The following is a 22,142-nucleotide window of genomic DNA, read 5'->3' as shown; positions in this document are numbered from 1 at the left end:
CCGCTATCAGAAGCGGCAGCAGGCAGGCGGCGCGGCGCGGCGCCATGGCGGCGGATGCAGGAAGAGGAGGAGCGGCTGCTGGCTCCGGGCTCCTCTCGCCTCCCTTCGCCTCGGCAGCCGCGCCCCAGCGCCTCGCCGCCCGCCCGAGAGCTGAGGGGAAGACCGGAGCGGGGCGGGGCGCGACTCGCCGCCCTCCGGGCGGAGCTGTCTCCTCGGGGGATTTGGGCGGGAGGTGCGGCTGGTGAGGGGCTGGTGTCGTCACGATGTGCCCAGAAAAGCGTGGAAAAGGACGGAAAGAGGCGTCCCATGGGAAAGGCTGCCCGACTGACACAGTGGGGTGTGAAGCAGATTGAGCAAAGGCAAAACCGCATGAGCAAAGTTCCCCTGAGCCTCTTCTGCTCCAGGTTGTACCACCTCAGTTCCTCAGCTGTTCCCCATAAGATGTGCTCGACACCCCTCACAGCTCCGCTGCCCTTCTCTGGACGCTCCAGTCCTTCTTATAGTGAGGGGCCCAGCACTGAACGCAGCGCTGAGGTGCGGCCTCACCAAGGCTGAGTACAGAGGGATGGATCACCTCCGGCTGGCTGTGCTGCTTCTGGTACTAGCCAGGATAGATAGAGGCGCGAACACTGCAGGCACAGCCTTTAAAGCTGATAGAGAAAGGGGAAAGAGAAGCGTGGGGATAAGGAGGTGTTCTAGAGCTCTGGGAGCTCTGTTAAACCACTGTGCTGTGGCCATCTCGCCGTGATGCTGCACATTACCGTGTTTCTCAGTGGCCCTGGGAAAGGAAACAGGTAGTACTGCAAAGTCAATCGTCTTGTTGATGGAGGCTTTGGCTTGAGCCTCTTTGGTGTGAAAGGTTAGTCCTCGCCAAGCGTAATGGAAACCTTCAGGGTATGTTGTAGAATTTGTTGACAGTGAGGATTTCATTCTGAGTTTCACGGAGACTCGCCTAATAAGGGATCGGATTTGTGATCTCTTAAAACCTAGCAGCAAGTATGTCACCTGTCAGCAAATTAACCTCACTTGAGAAGTAATGCACCTGGTTATTCTGGTTGCGCTTCTGCAGTTACATCTCAGTTGCAGTGCTTGGTACCTGGGTTTTTTTTGCTGTTCATAGCCTGCTCATCTGGGCTTTGCATTGCTCATGCAGCTCCTGATATCCCTGTTGCTTGCAGGTAAACATCAAACAATATACTAGGAAGATAAATCTTGTATTCATGCACTGTGTTAAACTTCTGTCTTTTCTTCAGAGATCAGAAATATTCAAATGAATGCCATACCTCACAGTATGTTTCAATTCCACATGGAATATGGTCAATTTTTGGCTCATATATAAAACTGTTTTCATGTAAAATGTTTTCATGCCCAAGATTATTTTATACCAGTATCCTTCACATCAGTCTCTATTATATTGAACCATATCTGTAGGGTCATGCTTTGATGGGCATGGGTGACAGGTTCATGGTTGGACTAGATGATTTCAGTGGTCTTTTCCTACCTTAATGATTCTATGATTCTTGAAGCTACACTGAGGACCTGAAGTAGGGCAAACAGTCCTATGGTGACTCAGAAAATGATCTCCCCAGTAGCACATTAAGCAGATAAACAAACTTAGCAATTTGCACGGGCATTTCAGTGGCTACGGCGATGTTTTGCAAAGGGCTTGACTTAAGCACAGAAGACATGAATGTTTGTGTGAGAAAGTGTGGTGAATAGCTAGCTATTAAAAAGAAATGCAGTCTACTGTGTAACACAGTGCTAATCAAAGTCAGTGGGACAAATACAAGTGTGTTGTCTAGTACAGCTCTTTTAGATGCAAACAATCCCTCAAAAATGATTCCGGGGAGCTTACCAACAATGCTGGGTTAAATTGGTAAGTAAGCATTTCAAGACCGATGCAGAGAACTAATTTGGATTTCAGTTTAAAAAGAGGTCCAGACGGAGAAAAACACAAATGTTTTCTCATATTTTCAAATGATTTGTTCAGTTTATATTTGGCATATCTAAACACCAGTCATTTCCAGCATGTCTTTTATGACAAAATCAACATGACGCCACTTACAGTGCAATTTTCAGAAAATACTGTTGTAGGTTATTTTCTTGCCTGTTGTAGATATTTTGCAAAACACCAGGAAAAAAAATAGACAAATTCTGTCTTCCACATAGTTACTCACTCTAATGATCTGTAATTGATTTTAGTAGGCAAATGACTTTGCATATTGTGGTGGTGTGCTCATGAGCTCAACTGTGTAAGAAAAAGAGTACTCACAGAGCTTTTCATTAGAGATGGGAAATCCTTCAGATGTACAAAGTTCAAAAATACCAATTGTTAATTCCAAGAGTGCTTAAATAAAAACTGATATATGATGGCAGTTTCCATTCTGCAAAGGGAATGCTATGTCACGAATTCATAGTGAAGACAGTTACCCCCTACAACAATTCCTAACGTGCTCCTGTCACTCCTATCCCTCTGGAAACACTGCATTAAATGAATCAGTTGTGTAGTTTTGATGTGTTTCAAAGCATTTTTTCCTATGCACCTGTTAAGATAGGGAAAAATCTTATTGATACCTAACTGTTCTATGAGAGGCCTTCCCTTTCTTTGTTTTTGAGATATTAAGGGACTCATTTGTGTCCCTGGGCTGAGCTGTGCTGCTTATTTGAAAATCTCACAGAATCACAGAGGAAATTTCCAAATGCTGCTCTATGCTGAAAACGTTGTTTATATGATTGCACACGAAGCTGAGCTTCTTTCAGAACCTCTGTGCAAAGCGTTTACCGCCCTAAGAAATCAAGCAAGACCAGATGACTCGGATGCTTAATGCCTATGCAGCCAAGTCAAGGTATGTGTACATCATTGCTCGGATGGTTTCATGGTGAATCAGAGACCAACTGGCCAAGGGAGTTAGAAACTGTGGTTAGTTAAGTGCAGCCCCATTCTGGGTGCTGAGAATAGCATTTTTTCTGCTTCAAAGATTTTCCTCAGATTTCCTTCCCTGAGAACAGCTCCACTTCATATTCCAGAACTCTGGACTAAGAGTTTCCACAGCAACAAAGGCACCATTTTCACCCTTCATAAATGTTGTGATGCCCCTTGTCTATTTTTATGTTTAAACAGGGCGCATAAATAAATAAATAAAATTGCAACTATGCCCGCTCCAAATGCTTTTAGAACAACATCAAACTGCTACCTCATTTGTTGTCCTTTATCTTTCTAGCACTGTTTCTCTATAGGTTCAAGTATGACGATGTTGTGAGTGGTTAATTCACATTATATTTCCATTCACTAGCTTTTTTTTTTTTTTGGTCAGTTACACTGTAGTCAAATCAGTGCCAAGGAACTGACCTGCATGATTTGCTTTTCCTTAATGTCCTATGGATTTTCTGCGTAAGCACATCAAATTTCTAACCAAGCTATATCTGAAATGCAACTGGGAAAGTTAATGCACTAAGCTCTTCTGAAAACACCTTTTTTCTTATAAAGCCAGCTTGTGCCTCAGTGCTTTGATGGCCTGTAATTACCACTAGTGATAACACATTTCTTTAGCAGCCAAAGGGCAGAGAAAACATGTTTTAATAAGTCCCCATTTAACTAGATCTTAGCTGCTCTTTTTAGGAGTGAAGCAGCAGCTCCCATTGCCAGTCTAAACATTCAGATAATTCAAATAATACAGAATCCACTGCCTGTAGCTGTAGAAATGAGGATTGGTTCTGCGTTCCACCTTTCTTTACAGTACTTTAAAACCAACGCTATTAATTACATTGTTGGTCTTTTGTGTTCTTTTTTTCCTCGTTCAACCTGTCGTCTCATTCTCGCTAATTTTGAGGAACATATCTCAAAGAAAAGAACTCTTCCTGCTGGCTGCCAGACATTCCTTAGTATCTGCTGGCCACCTGTAACTTTAGGAGAATGAATTAGAGAAACTGTTGTTGCCCACAGTCACAAAGCAACAGGTATGCTTACAAAGATGGGAGCAGTGAACTTGACTGGCTCCCGAGTTTGTGTTTGTGCTTCCAAAGTAAAGCTGTGTCTCTGCAGCTGCTGGGTGAGATGGTGGCATCTAGAAGCCCTCTGCCAGTTGGCATCACATCTATGTTTGGGCACAGAGCTGTGTCATCAGCACTGCTCAATTTGGGTGCATGTTTTTGTATTCTAAGTGCAAGATTGCTTTCATTTGGTGACACTGACAGATCCTCTGTGCTTTTTTTTTTTGGTAATTTAAGCTCTTTAGAGGCATCTTCTCTTATCTTAGGGAGTCCTTATCTTCCGTGTATATGAAGACACACCCCTATGGAAAGGGATGGGATTTTCCTTAGCTGATGCCACATTTTGGCTGGCGATCTGAGAAATGGAAAAGGAACAACGCATACACTGCTAATTATTGCTTTCCACAGAAAGCGTGGAGTTCAGATCTCATCCATTCTACCCTAATGGAGAGAGAGTGCCCACTTCCCCGTACGTCTGGCTGCACTGCAGTTTTCATGCCATGCTGGTCTAGAGCTCGCAGGACTGCAGCCTGTCAACAGTTATCATGACTGGGCTGCTTCTTCTGGAGATCGCCTTTCTGGTTCCTTGTTCCCATTGCCAAAGGTCACTGGCTACTTTAGAGCTGCTCACAGCATGATCTCTTTGAGGCTGAGATCAGAGGCTTTTCCCAAAGCAACCTGAGGTCTGCTTCTCCATCAGGCTGCTTCATTTAATGGTTTATAACTAGGGTGGAGTCATCCAGCCTTGACCTTGATTAACCTTCAGTTTGCCTACATCCCTAGCTGTGTTTATATCTCTGTTCTTGTGGCCTTTTCCCACCCTGCTGTTTCAGTTAGCTGCTCAGCAGTTGGGGTATCAGTCCGGTTTGGTCACAAATGGGGAGCACAGTGCTCTTGGAACCCCTGGGTGTTATAACATGCGTAGGATCGTGGCTCAAGACTCTCACTTCTGGCATTACATTATTTAAAGTGCTTGATTGATGTGACATAGCTGCATGAGATTCAACATCACATGGTTTGTTTGCCTAGAAAATATAGAAGCCTTAGGGCTCCTAACTGCTTTGACCTCTTTTCAAGCAGACTTTCTGGTCTTCCATTACAGCTTCACCCTCTGTGGGCAACTATATCAGGAAGGCAACCCCATAATTAAGTGAGTTGTCTTCCTGCAGCACGTCAAGCCCTTCCAGTTCCCATACTGCAAACACACAGAGGTCATGGAGTGGCTTGGAGTTTGAAAAATGTAGGGATAAATTCAGAAACCCTCAGAACCCAACCAAGCTGAGTTTTCCAAAAGAGTGAAGATTCATAATAAGTTTCTTCTTCCGCACTGAGAAAACTCACAATGTAGATGTGTGTTAAATATATGGAAAAGGTAAATTGCGGGATTTTATTTTCTCCAAATAGCGAGCAAACAAACAAACAAGCAATCAAATAAAACCAACAAAAACTGAAAACAAACAAAAAAAAACCAACAAACCTAAACCTCAAAGATTTTAATGCGCTCCAGGCAAGGGACTACTTATTATAGTGAATAGTGGAAGAACTGGCAAGTGTAATCCAGTGGGAACTTTTTGTAGTAGTATCTCAGACTGGATTTAGCCTTGGATGGCTGAAGAATCATAAAAAGTATATTCCAAGCAAAATCAGCAGAACTTGAGGAGATTTGTTCCTCTGCCCTCTGTAGTCTGTTCTTCGGCAGATTTTGAAGAATAATTAAGATGCATTCAAAATGGAATAACATGAAAAAATGTTAACATTTTAGTTTTCATATAGCACAATACAGGGTAAATATTAAAGAAGAGAGAATGAGGATGGGGCATACCTAACAGTTCGTGCTAAGGCACAAAGCTTAGCATTAAGCCAGCAACGGAGAAAACCTGTTGGAGGTGGGCTGAAATTTACCTCTTGTAACAAACAACAGGGATTTCTGCTGCAAACCATCAGCTCAAACTAATGAAAGAGGAGGAAAGCAAAAACAGGCCAGATAATTTCCAGGCAACTGTGAGCCATCCGTGTGGCATCTCTATGTAACGGCAAGTACACATTTAAGGGAGGTCAGAGGAAACAGCTGCAGTACAGATGGGGAAAGATTAATGCTACCCACAGCAGGTATTGCTGTGATTGCATCTGGAAAGCGGCACAATGAGTGCTGGCCATCCACAGTCACCGCTGGCACGGTGTACATCATGGGAGAGGTTGCTGCATGGATGTAAACAGGACATGAGTAAATGAGGGCTGCGTGTCAGGAGGTTTCTTATTGGGAAGGGCTGGCTTTGGGAACAGTCTTCCATACATAGAAGACCTGGCTAAGCTCGGGATAAAGTTATCAAGCTTGGTGAGATGAATGAGGCGCTTGGCCTGATACCGCTCTGCTTCTTGCCAGAGAGCAGCAGCAGGTTCAAGCCTACAGCATGCTTTTACAATGAGGCTTCTCGCCCAAGGCAGCAGGATGTTACAGTGGGAGTGTGACTTTCCCTGACCAGTGCCATTCATCCCCGCATGAAAAGAGAGACAGAAGAGCTTTGAAAGAGCTTTAGAAAAATTCAGCGTCAGGAGTTGATGTGAAACCAATCCAACTGTCCTATGCTGCATTCAAAGCCACATTGCATTAAATCAGCCAGGATGAACAGAAGAGAGGCAGTTTGCCAACGTACCCTGCAGATGTATAGTCATGGTTGGTCAGCAGGTTTCTAAAATTACAGCCATCACCTAAGATTTTCTTCATTTTCAATCCACCTTTTTGATAGATTCAGTAAATAAAACATAGTCCAGCAGCACTTTTCCCAATCCAGAGGTATCAAATTGTCCTTATGATATGCATGTTAAATTCCTCCTACCTTTTCTATTCTTTCTCATAGATTCTCTTTTCTTTAAAAAAGCATTGATCATCAATGCTATCATAAGAAAAACCTGAAGAAGGCTGCTGTTTTACAGACATTTCTCATGGCCTCTAATCCTCCTTCTTGGAAGCAATTTAAATTCTATTCAAAATCTCTTTCTTACGTAGAGTAGTAAACTTTGCCCACTTTTTTTTTCCCCACAGGAGATAACAACTCACTGCTGGCTCACTTTTCATTTTTCTCAGAATGCTCTTTGCTGCTCTATTTTGTTCAGATTTCTTCACTTTTACACTTGAGGGATGACAAGGCAGAGAGATTATTACGCTTGCCAGTGCCCTCATCCAAGAGGAGAAGCAAATTAATTCCTATCCCATTTCAGAGTTAGAAAAAAGCCAGATACTCGCTCTGCACTCCCTGAATCTGCAGCACTGCTAGAAGTACATCAGAGTACTGGTAGTAAAGATGGCTGTGTCAGCTGCTGATATACCTGGTGGATGGCATACAGCACATTTCCAAAGTATTTTGGGTTAGGCACTTTGGGGAAGCTATCAAGCAAGCTCTTTTGGAAAGTCTGCAAATTAATTGGGTACAGCAGAATTGCCAGGTCACAGCATGAACCAATGGTTGAGCACCAGGTGAGAAGGCATGGCTAACCCAGGTACAAGCAGTGCACCTGAGTGACCAGAAGGGCTGCAGCTTGGATCCACCCCTCCTCACCCTCATTTAAGGGTTAGCAGTTGTGGGGGCAGCATCTCTCTGGATAGAGGTTGTGCTTCTGTTGAGCTGTTGCTGGTTGTTGGAAGGATGAGCTAGTTTTCCTTTTTTAATACTTGTTGTTGCTCCACAGTGCCTGTATCCCATTTCGAGTCACTGTCTTTGCCTTCTTTTTGCCATACAGTGGGTCTCATATTCAATCAAGAGATGAAGATGAACCAGGCCTTAATGTGGCAGTAAAGGGAGAGGCCAGGGTGGTCCAGGGAGTTGCATATGTTACTTAGGAGAAGGACAAAGGCAGATTCTGTGTTTGTACCATCTCTGCTATAGTAATACAATATAAATAAAGCCCCTTCTGGCCCCGTGAAGCCCTGATTACTTCAAAGGGCTGAGCATCCAAAGAAAGCTCATTTTTACAGCTGCCTTTGCTGGGTTCACCTGGTTGCTGCTGGCATTTGGATAGCCTTACTGGCCTTGTGAGAGTCTTTGAACAGTTTTGGGTAATGTGGCATTTCACTTAACAGTCAACATGGCTGGGTCTTCTGTCTGCATTAGCATTAACGCCTGCATAAGCTCACACGTTGCTTTTTGTGGCTTCTGTCTTCCTAACTATTGCTCTGTTTTTTTTTAGATGGAAAAACAGGTGTTCTGTTTGGCGTTTGCTCTTCATTAAATGTATTAATAGGGCATCTATATATAGGCAGATGTGATCAACTATTATTTTTTTGGTGTGCTATTTTTTAACACACGTTTCAGAACCTGTTTGCTCAACTTCTATTTTACTTATAAAGAGGAAGCTGTGGGAATTGCTTGGTCTCTTTTGTAAGTCATTTTTCTACCTTTGTAGCTTATTGGCCTTTCTCCATTATTTTTAGGCAGAGGTGGTTTAGAGCTTATTACGATTTTTAAGGAGCTGATGATATTAATCACAGTGGTAACCTCTGGGGCCTTTTTCATAAACTGTGACTCTTTTCTATGTGAAGCATTGCAGAAACCAATAATGCTGTGGTATAAAGTGCTCTTGGAAACTCAGCAGGTTTTACTGTTTTCTTTTTTGTTTGTTTTCTAATAAAGCACACTGTTTATATGTACTTAATGAAGCATGAAGAAGAGGAAAAATCAAGTAATATAAAACATCATTGTTAATTTTGGTGCAATTTCTTCAGAGAACAATTGAAAAAATTAATGATTAAGAAATTCAGTGGGTTTTTTTTCTAATATATAGTGCTTTGACCTTAATGTTCTGTGGGTTTGTTTCGTGAGGAAAGGAAGAGAAGGGGACCATTTGTCACAATTAAAAGAAAGCAAGCTCATTACTAATTTTAGGATTTCATAACAGTTTGTTTTTTCAAGTAATTTTCCAGTGCTCAGTATTTCCTTTCACCCTCTTCTAGACAAGACTGATCATAATAAGTGAAGGTAAAGGAATACTATCGAAGAAAAGCTCTTCTGGCTCTGTGGATACTTCCCACATAGCCCAGTGCTTCCTAACTGAGACTTGGTGTCTTTAAGTAACAGGCATTGTTTTATAAATAAAAACCCATGTATCTGTAAGTAGGGTTTTCATAGTAAAATTAAGTAAATATTTAGTTAGGTTTTAAAGCATGAAAAATTGATCTAATTTAATCAAATATCACATTTTTATTTTGTATTTGTTCTTGATGAAACTCATCAATAAGGTTAAGTGCAGGGTGCTGCATTTGGCTCGGGGCGATCCCAGGTATTATACAAACTGGAGAAGGATATCATTGAGAGTAGCCCCGAAGAGAGGGACTTGGGGGTCCTGGTGGATGAGAAGCTGGACATGAGCCAGCAGTGCGTGCTTGCAGCTTGGAAAGCCAAGTTTGTTCTGGGCTGCATTAAAAAAGGGGGTGAGCAAGGAGAGAGAACTACAAGAGAGAACTACACCACATACAGAGTGGTGTAGTTAGGCTGGTATCTACAGATATTATAGCTAGAAAGATTATCACTGTGGAAAGGGATAATTGAAAATAAATGAAAATGCTCATTCACGTTCCAGGCTCCCAAAGGGAGCGATGTCCAGGAAGATATCCCTCCTCAGAGTCAGTCAGCCCTTAAATGGGGTCTGGGAGAGGTGCAGCCAGGCTCCAGCCCTTCCTGTCACACAGCTGAATTGCCGTCACCTGTGCTCCATGGCTGACTCAGTGTTGCCTCAGATGATCAATGAGGTCCTACACACTAACGCTTCTCATGCACAAATGAGACATTTTGGCATTGGGATGGATTTTATTGATGTTATTGGTGACAAGGCAGGCACGCTTAATGCCTGTGCAAACCCAATGGTGCCACGATGAAGGGCTGCAGTGCGTTCTGGGGTGAGAAAAGAGCAGGTTTTGGTGGATGGCTGCCAAGGGCAGTCGCCAGCTCTGCAGGCAGGATCCTGTGGAGGATGTCCCTCTGCAGGCAGGACCAGGATGAAGAAGACAAGCTGCAGCAGGCCCAAGAACAGCAGAAACCTCCTGAGCAACAGAAGAAAGTTCAGTCAGACCTGGGGCACATTTGTCTCAGCGTTTTCCAACCAACCACTCCAAACTGCCCCACAGACCTGTGCCATACAGGGAGCAACCGAATCTGTCGTACCTCTCTGCTGAGCTGCCAGAATCCCCCCCCAGTACCCACCCACCTGCTCTCCCCACCCAGGACACTAAGAAGTACTGAAGCATTGAAATCCCCAAAAAATCAAAAGCTGCCTGGTTGTCCTTGGACCCCAGGGCAATTCACCGCAGCCAGGTCATGAGTGGACATCTCTGTCCTGCCGTCTGCTTATCCTAGAGGACAAGGCAAAGCAGGGACACATGTTGGGAGGTCTGAAGGCTTGCACACTCAGAACCCCTCCTTCGTCCCCACACACACAAGTAGGTCCATATCCCCTGCTGTGGCCCTGAGGTGACCCTTCCCTCCCCAAGGCCACAGCGGGGCTTTCTGTCTTACCAGCCGCAAAGCCACTGTCTCTTGCAGGGATATGCTCTTCCCTGCGTGTCACCTTCCTCCTGTTACAGACACTGGGAGTTTGTTGTGTGAGAAGAGGCCCCGGCTGGCACCAGGATCTCTTCCCCCCCAAGGTGGCCACAGGGACCTGAAGCGGCTGCCCGGCTGCCTTGGTGCCAGCCCTGCACAGACCTGGCCTTCCCGAACTCCAGCCGGCAGCACAGATGCCTGGGGGCTGATTGGGATCCCACTCCCCTCTGCCTTGGGTCTGGACTGTGCTGGGGCCTCACTTACGGGGCAGTGCGCCTCTCGGTGTTCTCTCGTGCCTTTTGGAAGTTCTTCATCTCCACCTCCACCTCCTCCCTCGGTGCCTGGACAAGAAAAGGGTCCAGTCAAGAGCCCGCCCCATGCCTGCTTGCAGGGGGCTTCCTCCATAAATGCGCTGCTCTCCATTCTCTCCCTCCCACCCTCCGTACCTTGTGGATTTTTGCCTTTTCTCTGACAGTGTCTGTCAGCTCCACAAACCTCTTCTTACACTGCAAGGCAACTGGGACCAAGTTATGTGGATGCAGGGTGGGAAAGAACATTCCCAGCCTGTCCCCAGGGCATGGGGAAGCAGCTGCTGGACTGGTGGGCAGATCATCAGGAGGAGATAGGCACTAGGGAAGAGGAGAATGAGATGGGTATGTGAATTGGGGTTTTCAGTGGAGAAGAACGCTATGAGCTTAAGAGGTGATTCGAGACAGCCAGCATGGCTTCATTAAGGGCAGATCGTGCCTGACCACGCTGGTGGTCTTCTATGATGGAGTAATGGCATCAGTGGACGGGGAAAGAGTGACACATGTCATCTGCCTGGATGTCTGCAAGGCCTTTGACATGGTCCCTCACTGCATCCTTCTCTCTGAACTAGAGAGGTGTGAATTTGAAGGATGCATTGTTTGGTGGATTAAGAATTGGTTGGCTGGTTGCAGCCAAAGGGCTGTGATCAATGATTCTGTATCAGGGTGCAGGCCGGTCACAAGTGGTGTCCTGGTGTCCCTCAGGGGTCCGTCTTGGGACTGGTGCTCTTCAACATCTTCATCAATGACAGATGATAGCATCGAGTGCACCCTCAGCAAGTTTGCAGATGGCACCAAGCTGAGTGGCGCAGTCGATACATTGGAAGGAAGGGAAGCCATCCAGAGGGACCTGGACAGGCTGGAAAAGTGGGCCCATGTGAACCTAATGAAGCTCAAGGAGGCCAAGTGCAGGGTGTTGCATTTGTGTCAGGGCGATCCCAGGTATTTGTACAGACTGGGGGAAGATCTCCTTGAGAGCAGCCCTGTGGAGAAGGACTTGGGGGTCCTGGTGGACGAGAAGCTGGACATGAGCCAGCAGTGTGTGTTTGCAGCCCGGAAGGGCAACTGTGATCTGGACTGCATTAAAAAAGGGGTGGCCAGCAGGGAGAGGGAGGTGATTGTCCCCCTCTACTCGGCTCTTGTGAGGCTCCATCTGCAGTGCTGCGTCCGGGCCTGGGGCCCCCAGCACAGGAAGGACGTGGAGCTCTTGGAGCGGGTCCAGAGCAGGGCACTGAGATGGTCAGAGGGCTGGAGCAGCTCTGCTGTGAGGAAAGGCTGAGGGAACTGGGCTTGGAGAAGAGAAGGCTCCAGGGAGACCTCATTGTGGCCTTCCAGTATTTGAAGGGAGCGTATAAACAGGAGGAGCAATGGATGTTTATGAGGGTGGATAGTGTGATAGGACAAGGGGGAATGGTTTTATACTGAGACAGGGGAGGCTTAGTTAGATATTAGGAGGAAGTTTTTCACACAGAGGGTGGTGAGGCACTGTTCACAGGTTGCCCAAGGAGGCTGTGGATGCCCCATCCCTGGAGGCATTCAAGGCCAGGCTGGATGTGGCTCTGGGCAGCCTGGGCTGCTTGCTGGCGACCCTGCACATAGCAGGGTCTGGATGAGCACTGTGGGCTTTTGCAGCCCAGGCCATCCCATGATATGATTCTATACATCTGTTTCCTAACTCACACTCAAACTGCAAATCTGTTTTCTGCACTCATTGTCTGTTTAGTTCTATTACATGTGTATTTAGATATTTTGATGTTTTCCAGGTAGCATGGGTTGCAAACAAATGATGTAATCCACGCATATTTTTGGAAATGTTCAGCTCCACCCAAAACCAGGCTGAGACTGATGGCAAGCAGAGCTCTTCAGAGGAAAAATGCTGATTTGTCTGGCAGCTTTGCCCACAGCTCAGTTGATCCTCGCTGCATTTCAAAGTGTGTATTTCAATAACACAAATGAGCCGGCACATTGGTCATCAGGGCTTTTCTTTTAGCACCCTTAGCAGTGCAACAAAAGGAATAATGAATAGAAAGAGGCATTCAGCTGTGGTTAACTGAGTCCCGGCCTTTTGTCTAGAAAATCCTGAACTTCCCAGCTGAAGTCCATCATAACAAATTAGAAACTTTTGTCTGCTTTTCCGTCGAAATTAGATCATGCCAGTAACACTTTTATCTTGGATAAAGGAGAAGGGAGCTGAAAATTGGATTTACTGTTCATTAAGGTTATTCATTTACTTCTCTTTATTCGGGGTTGAAAAGTGCTACACAGTACAATAACTGCCCAGGACGTGGGGCTTACGAAACAGTGCTAACATGTCCCATGTCAGGAATGCTTTCTGAGTTCAGTGATGAAAGCCATGGAAATCATCCTATTCTATTTGTATAAGAAGAATCCATTCAAATTCAAAAGAAAAGAAAGAAAAATGAGTCTAAAATGCCAGGGCTGAAACACTGGTGGCCTTAAAAAAATATAATTTTTTCAAGATAAATGAATAAAAAATGAAACAGGAGAAGACAGTGAAATTCCATTCTTTCTCACTCTGCATGCAGGGCAAAATAACATTCCAGGAAAGTTTTTCTTTGTTGTTATTGAAGTGGTTGGGGAAAGAAAGCTTTGTGAATCTCTACATGGTGAACAGTTACTTGATAGCACAGTTACAATCATTTTTCTTCTTTTAGGGATTACTTGTATGACTACATTTCAACTGAAATCCATGAAGTTTGGCCATATTTTGTGTTAGGCTCAGAGTCAGGCTTCAGTGTCACAACCAGTAAGGTCCCACTTTTAGGTCATTGCTCTTATGACTGGGGATATGATACTCTGCAGAACAGGAGTTCCTAGCTCTTTTGCCTTTCCCCACATTTTTCCTGATTGAACATCTGTGTTTCCTTCACTCATGCTGGGGTAAAATCTTTTCCTTATGCAGACTTTTCTCACTGGAATTCACTTTTGTGTTGGATACATCAAAAGCTCATGGCTGCATACTGAGTTTGTATAAACCTATTTAAAACGCCAAGATAATAATTTACTTAACCTAGACAGGCTGAGCAGTGGGCCTGGGAGAACCCCACGAGGTTCAACTAATCCATCTTGCACGAGGATGGTGGCAACGCCTTCGATCAGTAAAAGCTGGGGGAGAAAAGGATGGAGTACAGCCCTGCCAAAAAGGGCTTGGAGGTACTGTTGGATGACAGCTGAATGTGAGCCAGTAGCATGCCCTCGCAGTTCAGCCAGCCAACTGTGTCCAAAGCAGCATGGGCAGCAGGGTGAGGGAGGTGATCCTGCCCCTCTGCTCTGTGCTGGTGAGGCCTCACCTGGAGCACTGTGGCCGGATGTGGAGTCCTCAGTGCAGGAGAGACGTGGAGCTGTTGGAGTGCATCCAGAGGAAGGCCACAAAAATGATCCAAGGGATGGAACACCTCTCCTATGAAGACAGGCTGAGAGAGCTGGGGCTGCACAGCCTGGAGAAGAGAAGGTTCTGGGGAGGCCTGAAAACAGCCTGTCGGTATCTAAAAGGGAGCTACAGGAAAGTAGGAGACAGACTCTTCAGCAGGGTCTGTGTGATAGGACAAGGGGAAATGGTTTCAAACTAAAAGAAGGGAAATTTAGCTTAGATATGAGGAAAAAGTTTTTTACAGTGAGGATGGTGAGGCACTGGGACAGGTTGTGCAGAGATGTGGTGCACGTCCCATCTCTGGAGATGTTCGAGGTCAGAGCCCTGTCCAGCCTGAGAACCTGATGGAGCTGTGTATATCTCTATTCATTGCAGGGCAGTTGGACTAGGTGACCTTTAAAGATCTCTTCCAACTCAAACAATTTTATTATTCAATGAAGTATTTGTCACTGCATCTCCTTTTGCTAAGGCACTGACTGCACTTTTTCATATGCAGATGTGAAATGAGACCTATTGAATTCTGGCTAGATCTGATACATAGCGTTAGATATACCTAAGATACATATTAGTATAGAACTACTGCTAAGTATATATTGCTTATAGTACTTATAGTACTTACTATATTACCTTATATTAGCTATAAGGTACTGAAAACCATAATCTGGCAAGTTTCAATACCTCTTCTATATAATACGATGTCACATGGTTTCACACCATTAATATGTATGCCTTGAGATTGTTCTTCAATAGACCCACAACCTGTGGCTATAGAATACATTCACTTGCAAAGTGATTCAGTATAAAAAGGAGTCTGATAACCATTTATCATACTAAAAAGAATTCCTCAATTTACGTGAGTCATGTCCCCTTCTGACACAGAAAGTATATGTCTATGTGCACAGCAAAGATATTTAATAATTACATACTGCATTAACTGGATAGGAAAATTAATCCTATCCAGTATGAAAGTATAAATATCACTTGCTGAATGAAGATGAATGTAACATTCTCACTGAGTGAGTCTATTCTGGGGAAATCATGAAGCAGAAATAAGATTAAAATAAAATGTGACAGCTGGATCTTATTGCTAGCTCTAAAAGAGTCCCTCTTCCATGACAAGGTTGCACCCGGTGCCTTTTATAGCAACTCCGGTTTATCTCCCCTGTAATTTTGGCCTGAGAAATTCCAGCTAAGCTTTGACGTCAAAGGCAACTCTCTCTACAAGCAGAGGTTGTCTTTTTATGCAGAGCAAATCTACAAAACAAGTTTCACTGGTGAGGGTGACTTCTGCCTTCCTTCCTTACATCACCCCTGAGCTCCCAAATTACCTTTAAACTTTCCATAAGGTAAAATTCCATTGCAACATCAATGCTTGTGTTATATCTGAAAAGGAGGTGGGCAGACAAAGCTGTTGGTTATCTCGTGGACAGTTTTTAAGCCAGCCTGCTCCCTCTGTTGTTGGCGTGCTTTCACTCTCATCGAAGTACATACAGAAGAAAACTCCTGTAGCCTGTGCAATTACAGATCCTGCTAGAGCTCTTCTGCTCACAACAAAGCTGCTGGCAGCAGCCTCAGTATGCTTCTGTAGTGTCTGAGGCCATCAGAGGTCTCCCTGCTGATGCACAAACACGTTCTCACAAGTTGTTTATTTAACTTGAAGTGACGATTGATTGCATTTGAAACTATCATCCTGCCAGAAGATTGATTTTAAGCCCCTTTGTAGTCTGCATCCAAAAGACACTCTGCAACAGCTTTGATGTCAGCTAGCATTGAAGACCTCCTTCCAGTTAAGTCTGCAGCATCGGTAGAATTTATTTCCCAGAAGAAACACTGTGCTGCAGTGCTTGACTCCTGTGTGCACACTGGCACTTGGTCCTGAGGCTGCTGTGAGCGAGGCAGAGTCGAGGAGCCCATTAAAGTATGTGTGGTCTGAACAAGGACTAATTCATTACCAAGAATAACTTTGAACTGACACAGAAAGTCAGCACTCCTTCTTGGCACAGAATGATGGTTTTTTCTTCCTGGACCTCAGAGCACTTTAGTTTTAGCCAAAAATAATCATGGGCTGTTAAGCACAAAGCAAACCTTAGATGCAGAGAAGCCTGCAGCACCGTGCCCAGCACAGCGGAACTCTTAGTGCAGCAGGTTCACGCTGGTGGAGACGTATGGGACTTCACAGCTGGCCCAGTACAGCCATTCCTGCATCAACTCAATGTGTGTGTATCACCCAGACAAACAAACTGTCCGTTTTTAAACGATTCAGAATCAAAAAAACACAAGGTATTTTTGGAGACAGAAAGGAGACATTAAGAGTCAGCAAAATCGCATTGGTTTGTTCTCTGCTCTCCATAGAAGTGGCCACAATATCCATACACAGCTCTATTTTACAATGCAAGGAGGAAGGGATCTGGTCTAAGCTGTTTTCTAAAGGTCATATAAGGAGTTTCTGGGAGAGCCTAGAAATAGACAAGGGCAGTCATGATGGCAGAGTGGCTACTGATGTCCTTGTACTTGAATGCAAGGCATCAGCAAAGCAGGCCAACCCTAAGAAATGTGTGGTGATTCATAATTCTGTATTCATATTTCAGTATAATTCTGTGTACAGTGCAATAATTCTGAGCCACGCTTCCCAAAGAGATGAATGGGGTGTCAGCTGAGAAGGAGCATTACGACATGGAGACCTTGCAGGAGTGCCTGGCCAGAACCCACAAGCTTCTCAAACGAACAGATTCAGGAAAGGGGAAAGTTTCAGCTTTTTCCAAAAGAAAGGATGTGTCTTCTGCTTTGTTTGCTGATACCAAATAGGTCAGGGCCGGAGCACTGTCACTGACACCTGGAAGCAGGAGGTAGACTGGGACCCCATGAGATCCAGCACTGTGGTGACACTTTGATCCTGAGAAAAACACTGTTTCATGCATGACACTGGTCCAAACCTTAAGTGATCTATGCAGAATGAACTGTCTGATCAACTGATATTTTACAGAGATACAAGCAATACTGCCCTGACTGCCGTTGCCTGCAGCAACGTTTCTTTGCAAAGGACGAACACAAATGATGCTTTTGCAGATGCATATCAAAAATACTCCGTGGTAACAGCACTGGGGCAGAGCCTGTAGTAAAATTAAACTTGTGACATTGTGGGTTTGGGGTGGAGAAGGGAAGGAGGAACAGCGGTGTCCCTGCTCTCAGTTACAGCTCTGTGGCTGCTCCTTGCCTTGCCCTCACAGCTGGCTGCTGCTGCCATAATACATGTCACTGTTTCTACAACTCAGTAAAGGAAGAAGTGTATGAGAGGTCCCTGGGTCTGGGCACATCTCTGTAACAGCAGGTCTGAGCCCTTGTGATTCTTCCAGCTGGGGTTTTGTCACATCGGCCAGAAGAGCTGTGCATTTTCACCCATGGCTTTAGCCTCTGCCCTCCTAGCCCTGCAGCAAAAGAAAAGAAACACAGCAAAGACTGCATTTGGACTACAGGTGGTCAAATCCTACCCCAACAAGCTTTCAATGCCAGGCCTGTGCAGTGAGGATGCACTGCGCTCTGCTTCAGCAAATGGTAGAGCCATGCCTACTGAAAAACACACGTACCTCCCATAAAGCTTCTTATCTAGTTGCTTATTTCATTATTGCAGTGATTGCTATTTACACACGTAAAGGATTGGTCCAAGTGTAGGTAGCCATGTGCACACGAAGGGCAGTCTGTGCTCTTTGCTCTGTGAAGCACTGTTGCACAGGGCCAGTCTTGCAAGAGGCAAAACCTCCTTTTCTCTCTTTGATTCAGTGAGCAGGTGAAGGGTTCCACAAATCAGACGCTACTGGTGTTGCTGCATATCAAAGTTAGCAGGTCTTCTGTAGAGAAAAGTGCTCTTTAATCAGCATCTTTTACTTTACTGAAATTAACTCTGTTATGCTAATATAGTCTTACTCATTAAAGCTTTGCTCTAATAGTCCTGAATTACTGCTAGGATAATGACATTTCTGCTTCTAAATGTCCTGTGCGTTCCAACCAAATTACATCTGTGTTTGTGCACATACAAATATGAACTATTCTCACAAAACTTACATCAAACATCCTTCCTGCTTCAAAAATACCATGGGATATAAGGTGACCAGGTCACCTGGCAATCATCCTTTGCCTTCAGAAAGACCTGTTGGGAGAACTGACACCCCTCCTGGCTTTTAAAAAGGAAAGAAATCTGTAGGATATATCCTCTTATGTGCATAGAGTGAGTCAGGCTCCTGTACAGCAAGAATCTGTGCTGTACGGTGCAAGAAGAAAATCTAGTTTGTCATTGTACAGTAATGGAGAAGGAAGCAAGCAAGGAAGAAACAACTATACTTATGATTTGCCATGTCTAATGTACTGCTATTGCATCAAGGATGCGCATACGGGAGTGACATCACACCTGGTGAAGCTCTGAAATCAAATGACTGCTGTAGAAATAACTGCTCCTAGCCTGCGACTGTGGTGCAACTGATGTCACGAGAGCAGTGCTGCAGCAAGGCGAGTGCAGCAGAGAAAATGACTGATGGTGAAGCACACGTACTTGCAGCAGCACTTGGTACCACCACGTGATTCCCCCATCCCCGCTCCCCAGCTGATCGTGCAGGGCTGATGCATGCAACCCACCCACATGTAACCCCACTGCTTATTTTAGGCCGGGGCTGATCAGTTGACCTGAGCTTTAGGTGATCTCTCACAGTGCCATCTCTGTGATTTGCATTTTTGTCCACAACCTCGGTTCAGCCTCGTGCTTTGCTGGCTGACAGGCTGCTTGGAGGAGCAAGTCTCTGCCTTGGTCGACCAGAAGGGATTCAGCTTTAGTTGTTCCTACCATCTCACCCCAATGAAGAGAAGTGGTTTTACAACTTACTATATCGAATCTTAAAAAGAAGGTGACCATTATTAATGAAACGGAAAGCTTTCCTTGCTGTAAGTTACCACAAAATTTGATCTGAGCTAATGTAATTTCAGGGAAATGTAACACACTGCAATCTTGACTACCAGCAAGAGGCCAAACATGATATATACCCTCTTTTATGGTCTTCACAACATTAGCCCAATTTGCAGAACAAACACATTCAGTGTTCAGCCCCTGTCCTATCACTCGTGCATCCTGCAGTTAATAAGGTTGATGTGTCCAGTGGGGCTCCAGGACAAAACTACCCCTGCATTGGTGAGAGCTGCTCCAGTGCCTGCATTCTCCCAGCAAAACTGTCTGCTTAACAGCCCCCCTGAGAGGCACTCGCAGCCCCAGGAGAAGGTCAGAGCCACAATAACAGCAGCTCGCAGAGGTTAGGCTCTCTCCCATGCTTGACAATAGTGAGGGGCTTGAAGGGGTCTCTGGAAGTCTCTAGACAGAGTAAAACTATTGTTCACAATACCTGCAAAGGAAGGTTGGGTTTGTGAATCTTATTGTAATTTACGGAGTAGAGCTTGCATAGTGGTACAGGTCACAAATCACTAATCAGCTTTAGGGCATGAGTTAAACATTAAAAGGAAATGGTAACTGTTAAACCCTCTTAGTACAAACCCGTACTGACATTATTCCTGCTACCCAAGCTGCACTCACTAGAAACAAGAATTATTTTCTTTTAACTACAGATATCTTTCTTTAGATTTGCCTGAAAGGCCCCGGCAGGTAAAACAGAAAATCCAGCCTAAGCAAGCAATTGATGCCATCCTTGGGTGCCAGGGCCACAGGAGGACAGAAAACACAAAGTGTTTTGAAATGGATAATCCCAAAATTCATGTGGGGGGATGAATAAATACTGGGTGAAACCATGGAAGCCTCCAGGATCAGATCCTGCAACTGAGCAGTAAGGAGAGCTGTCATTACATGACCGCAGAATTTCTGGGCTCACAGAAAAACACAGATGAGCATGACTCGGAGCCTCCTGGAAATGGTTATGCTCCTGTTCCTCCCACATCAGAGAAGTGGCATGTTCTTGAGCTCAGCAGCACAGGGCACCCCTTGGCCCAGCACAGGTGGGCAGCCCTGCATCTGTGTAAGCTTCAAGAGGCATGAGAGGAGCATCCACCGTCTCATTTCCTCCACACTTGAAAGCTGGGAGCTGACTGGGAAGAAACTGCCACACCTGTCCTTGCAGCTCCCTGACGCTCCAAAGCTGGAGCTGTGTGACTTCTGCTGTGAAATCCAATCCTGCTGGAGCCGGTTTTGTACCGTGTGGTTTTCCTTCTCTTCCAGCTCCTGCTCGCAGTCCAGCTGAGGTAATTTAGCTTTAACCGTTCTGTAGTACTGGCTCTGGGGCTGCTGCAGAGCCCTTTGTTGCTGGACCTGCCCAAGCATGCTGGCACTTGCTGCAGAAGGATGTGGTGGAGAGGCTGGGGTACAAGCTGCAGCCCAGGCCCAGCTGACCCATGCCAGGCCATGTATGTGGATGGCAAAATACCATCTTCCCTTTTGGAAACCAATCTGCTCCATGAACTAATGCCAGGGACCAAGCCACAGCGCCATTCTGATAAGTCACACGCTTTGTGGGAATGCATGGCTGCTTTCCACAGACCTTATCACAAAGCAAATCTTTTAACTGTCTTTTGCGCACATTTTTTATTTTCCTTCTTTTTTATCTTTAGATGAGGAAATGGTTGCTACTGTCCTGTTTCTGTTATGCATTTCCGGTTTTACTTAAAGTTTTGAGCCATTTTCACAGTCTGTATACATACCGAAAACCAGGATGCAGGGAGCTTTTGCCCTTCTGCTCCACGGGAGTTCCCTGCCCTCCCCGAGCTCACCTTCGGACCCCACGTTAGGCTTCGGCAGACGTACCGCCCCAGGCGAACTCTTCCACGTGGCAGCGGCTCCGGCGCGGCAGGTCGGGAAGTAGCGGAGTGAACCCCTGCAATTCCAAGAGCGGCCGCTGGGCAGCGCAGCGAGAGGCGCGGGCAGACGACGCGGCAGTGCGCGCAAGAAGTCGGAGTAGCGCTCACCTCTCGGCACAGCGGTTCACCGGTCCGCTGCTTCCCAGCCTACAGATCCAGCCGTGGTCTCCACTAGACAGAAAACTCTTGCTAAAAGGAACGTGGCTACCCAGAAACGCGGCTGTTCAGATCGTTAGATGCGAGGGTTGCCTGAGTCTGCTGCTGCCCTCGCACGATGACAGAAATACCATCTGCATAAGCTGGATGACCTGCTCAGCCTGGTGGCAGTGTGGAGAGGTTAAGGAACGTCAGGGAGTGTGAGCAGGAGATGGACCGGTGAAGCAGCTCCCTGCCATATCTGCGAGAAAGGCAGCGGTGTGATAACAGTTCTAATAAGTGGTGGAACCCTTGCCCTGCTGCAATTGGGCAGGGAGAGGGGAACCTAAGAGACAGAAAGGAATGGAAACAGGAGAACCCCCCTCCCTACCTATGTTGCCTTCCCAGATGCCTTTACACCATAGGTTTGAGGCTCTGGAACTCCAAAGACAGGTGCAGATGCTGTGGAAGGTCCACCCAGGAGGTTGTCTATGGCGAGGCAGTTGACTCCACACTTCAAGACTCCTCCACCAAGAAGGAAAGAAGGTAATCGCCACGAGAGAGACTCCTTTCTGAGAAGAATGGAGGGCCCCTTATGTCAGCCAGACCCCACCTGTTGGGAAGTGTGCTGCCTCCCTGGGGCTCAGGTCAGGGACATTAATGGGAGACCCCTCAGCCTGCTTTACAGAAGCTCTTTTAGTTTAAAACCGTTTCCCTTTGTCCTATCACTATCAGACTGTGTAAAAAGTTTTCCCCCCTCCTGCTTATAGGCTCCCTTTAAGTACTGGAAGGACACAACGAGGTCTCCCTGGAGCCTTCTCTTTCCAGCATGAACAAACCCACCTCCCTCAACCTTTCTTCACAGAAGAGGAGCTCCAGCCCTTTGATCATCTTTGTGGCATTCCTCTGGACCCGTTCCACCCAAGAGGCAGAAATAACCTAGCA

At 45.7% G+C, this 22,142-nt stretch overlaps 1 protein-coding gene across 1 annotated transcript in view; it reads right to left on the bottom strand.

Annotated features, from left to right (window-relative positions):
* The window catches only part of MINPP1 (multiple inositol-polyphosphate phosphatase 1), a 41,624-nt gene extending 19,663 nt beyond the window's left edge, over positions 1 to 21,961 (bottom strand). The window contains exons 1-4 of the mRNA XM_031554562.1: positions 20,976 to 21,961; positions 10,970 to 11,152; positions 10,788 to 10,864; positions 9,771 to 10,024 (exon numbers count right to left, since the gene is read on the bottom strand). Of these exons, the coding sequence (XP_031410422.1) occupies positions 9,771 to 10,024; positions 10,788 to 10,864; positions 10,970 to 11,080 (442 nt within the window). The 5' untranslated portion in view covers positions 11,081 to 11,152; positions 20,976 to 21,961. The remainder of the gene's footprint in view (positions 1 to 9,770; positions 10,025 to 10,787; positions 10,865 to 10,969; positions 11,153 to 20,975) is intronic.
* Positions 21,962 to 22,142: the final 181 nt, after the last annotated feature.

Source organism: Meleagris gallopavo, chromosome 8 (genome assembly GCF_000146605.3).
Source record: "Meleagris gallopavo isolate NT-WF06-2002-E0010 breed Aviagen turkey brand Nicholas breeding stock chromosome 8, Turkey_5.1, whole genome shotgun sequence".
NCBI lineage: Eukaryota > Metazoa > Chordata > Aves > Galliformes > Phasianidae > Meleagris > Meleagris gallopavo.
Note: the sequence above shows the minus strand (reverse complement) of the source record. Positions and strands in the feature narration are given on the sequence as shown.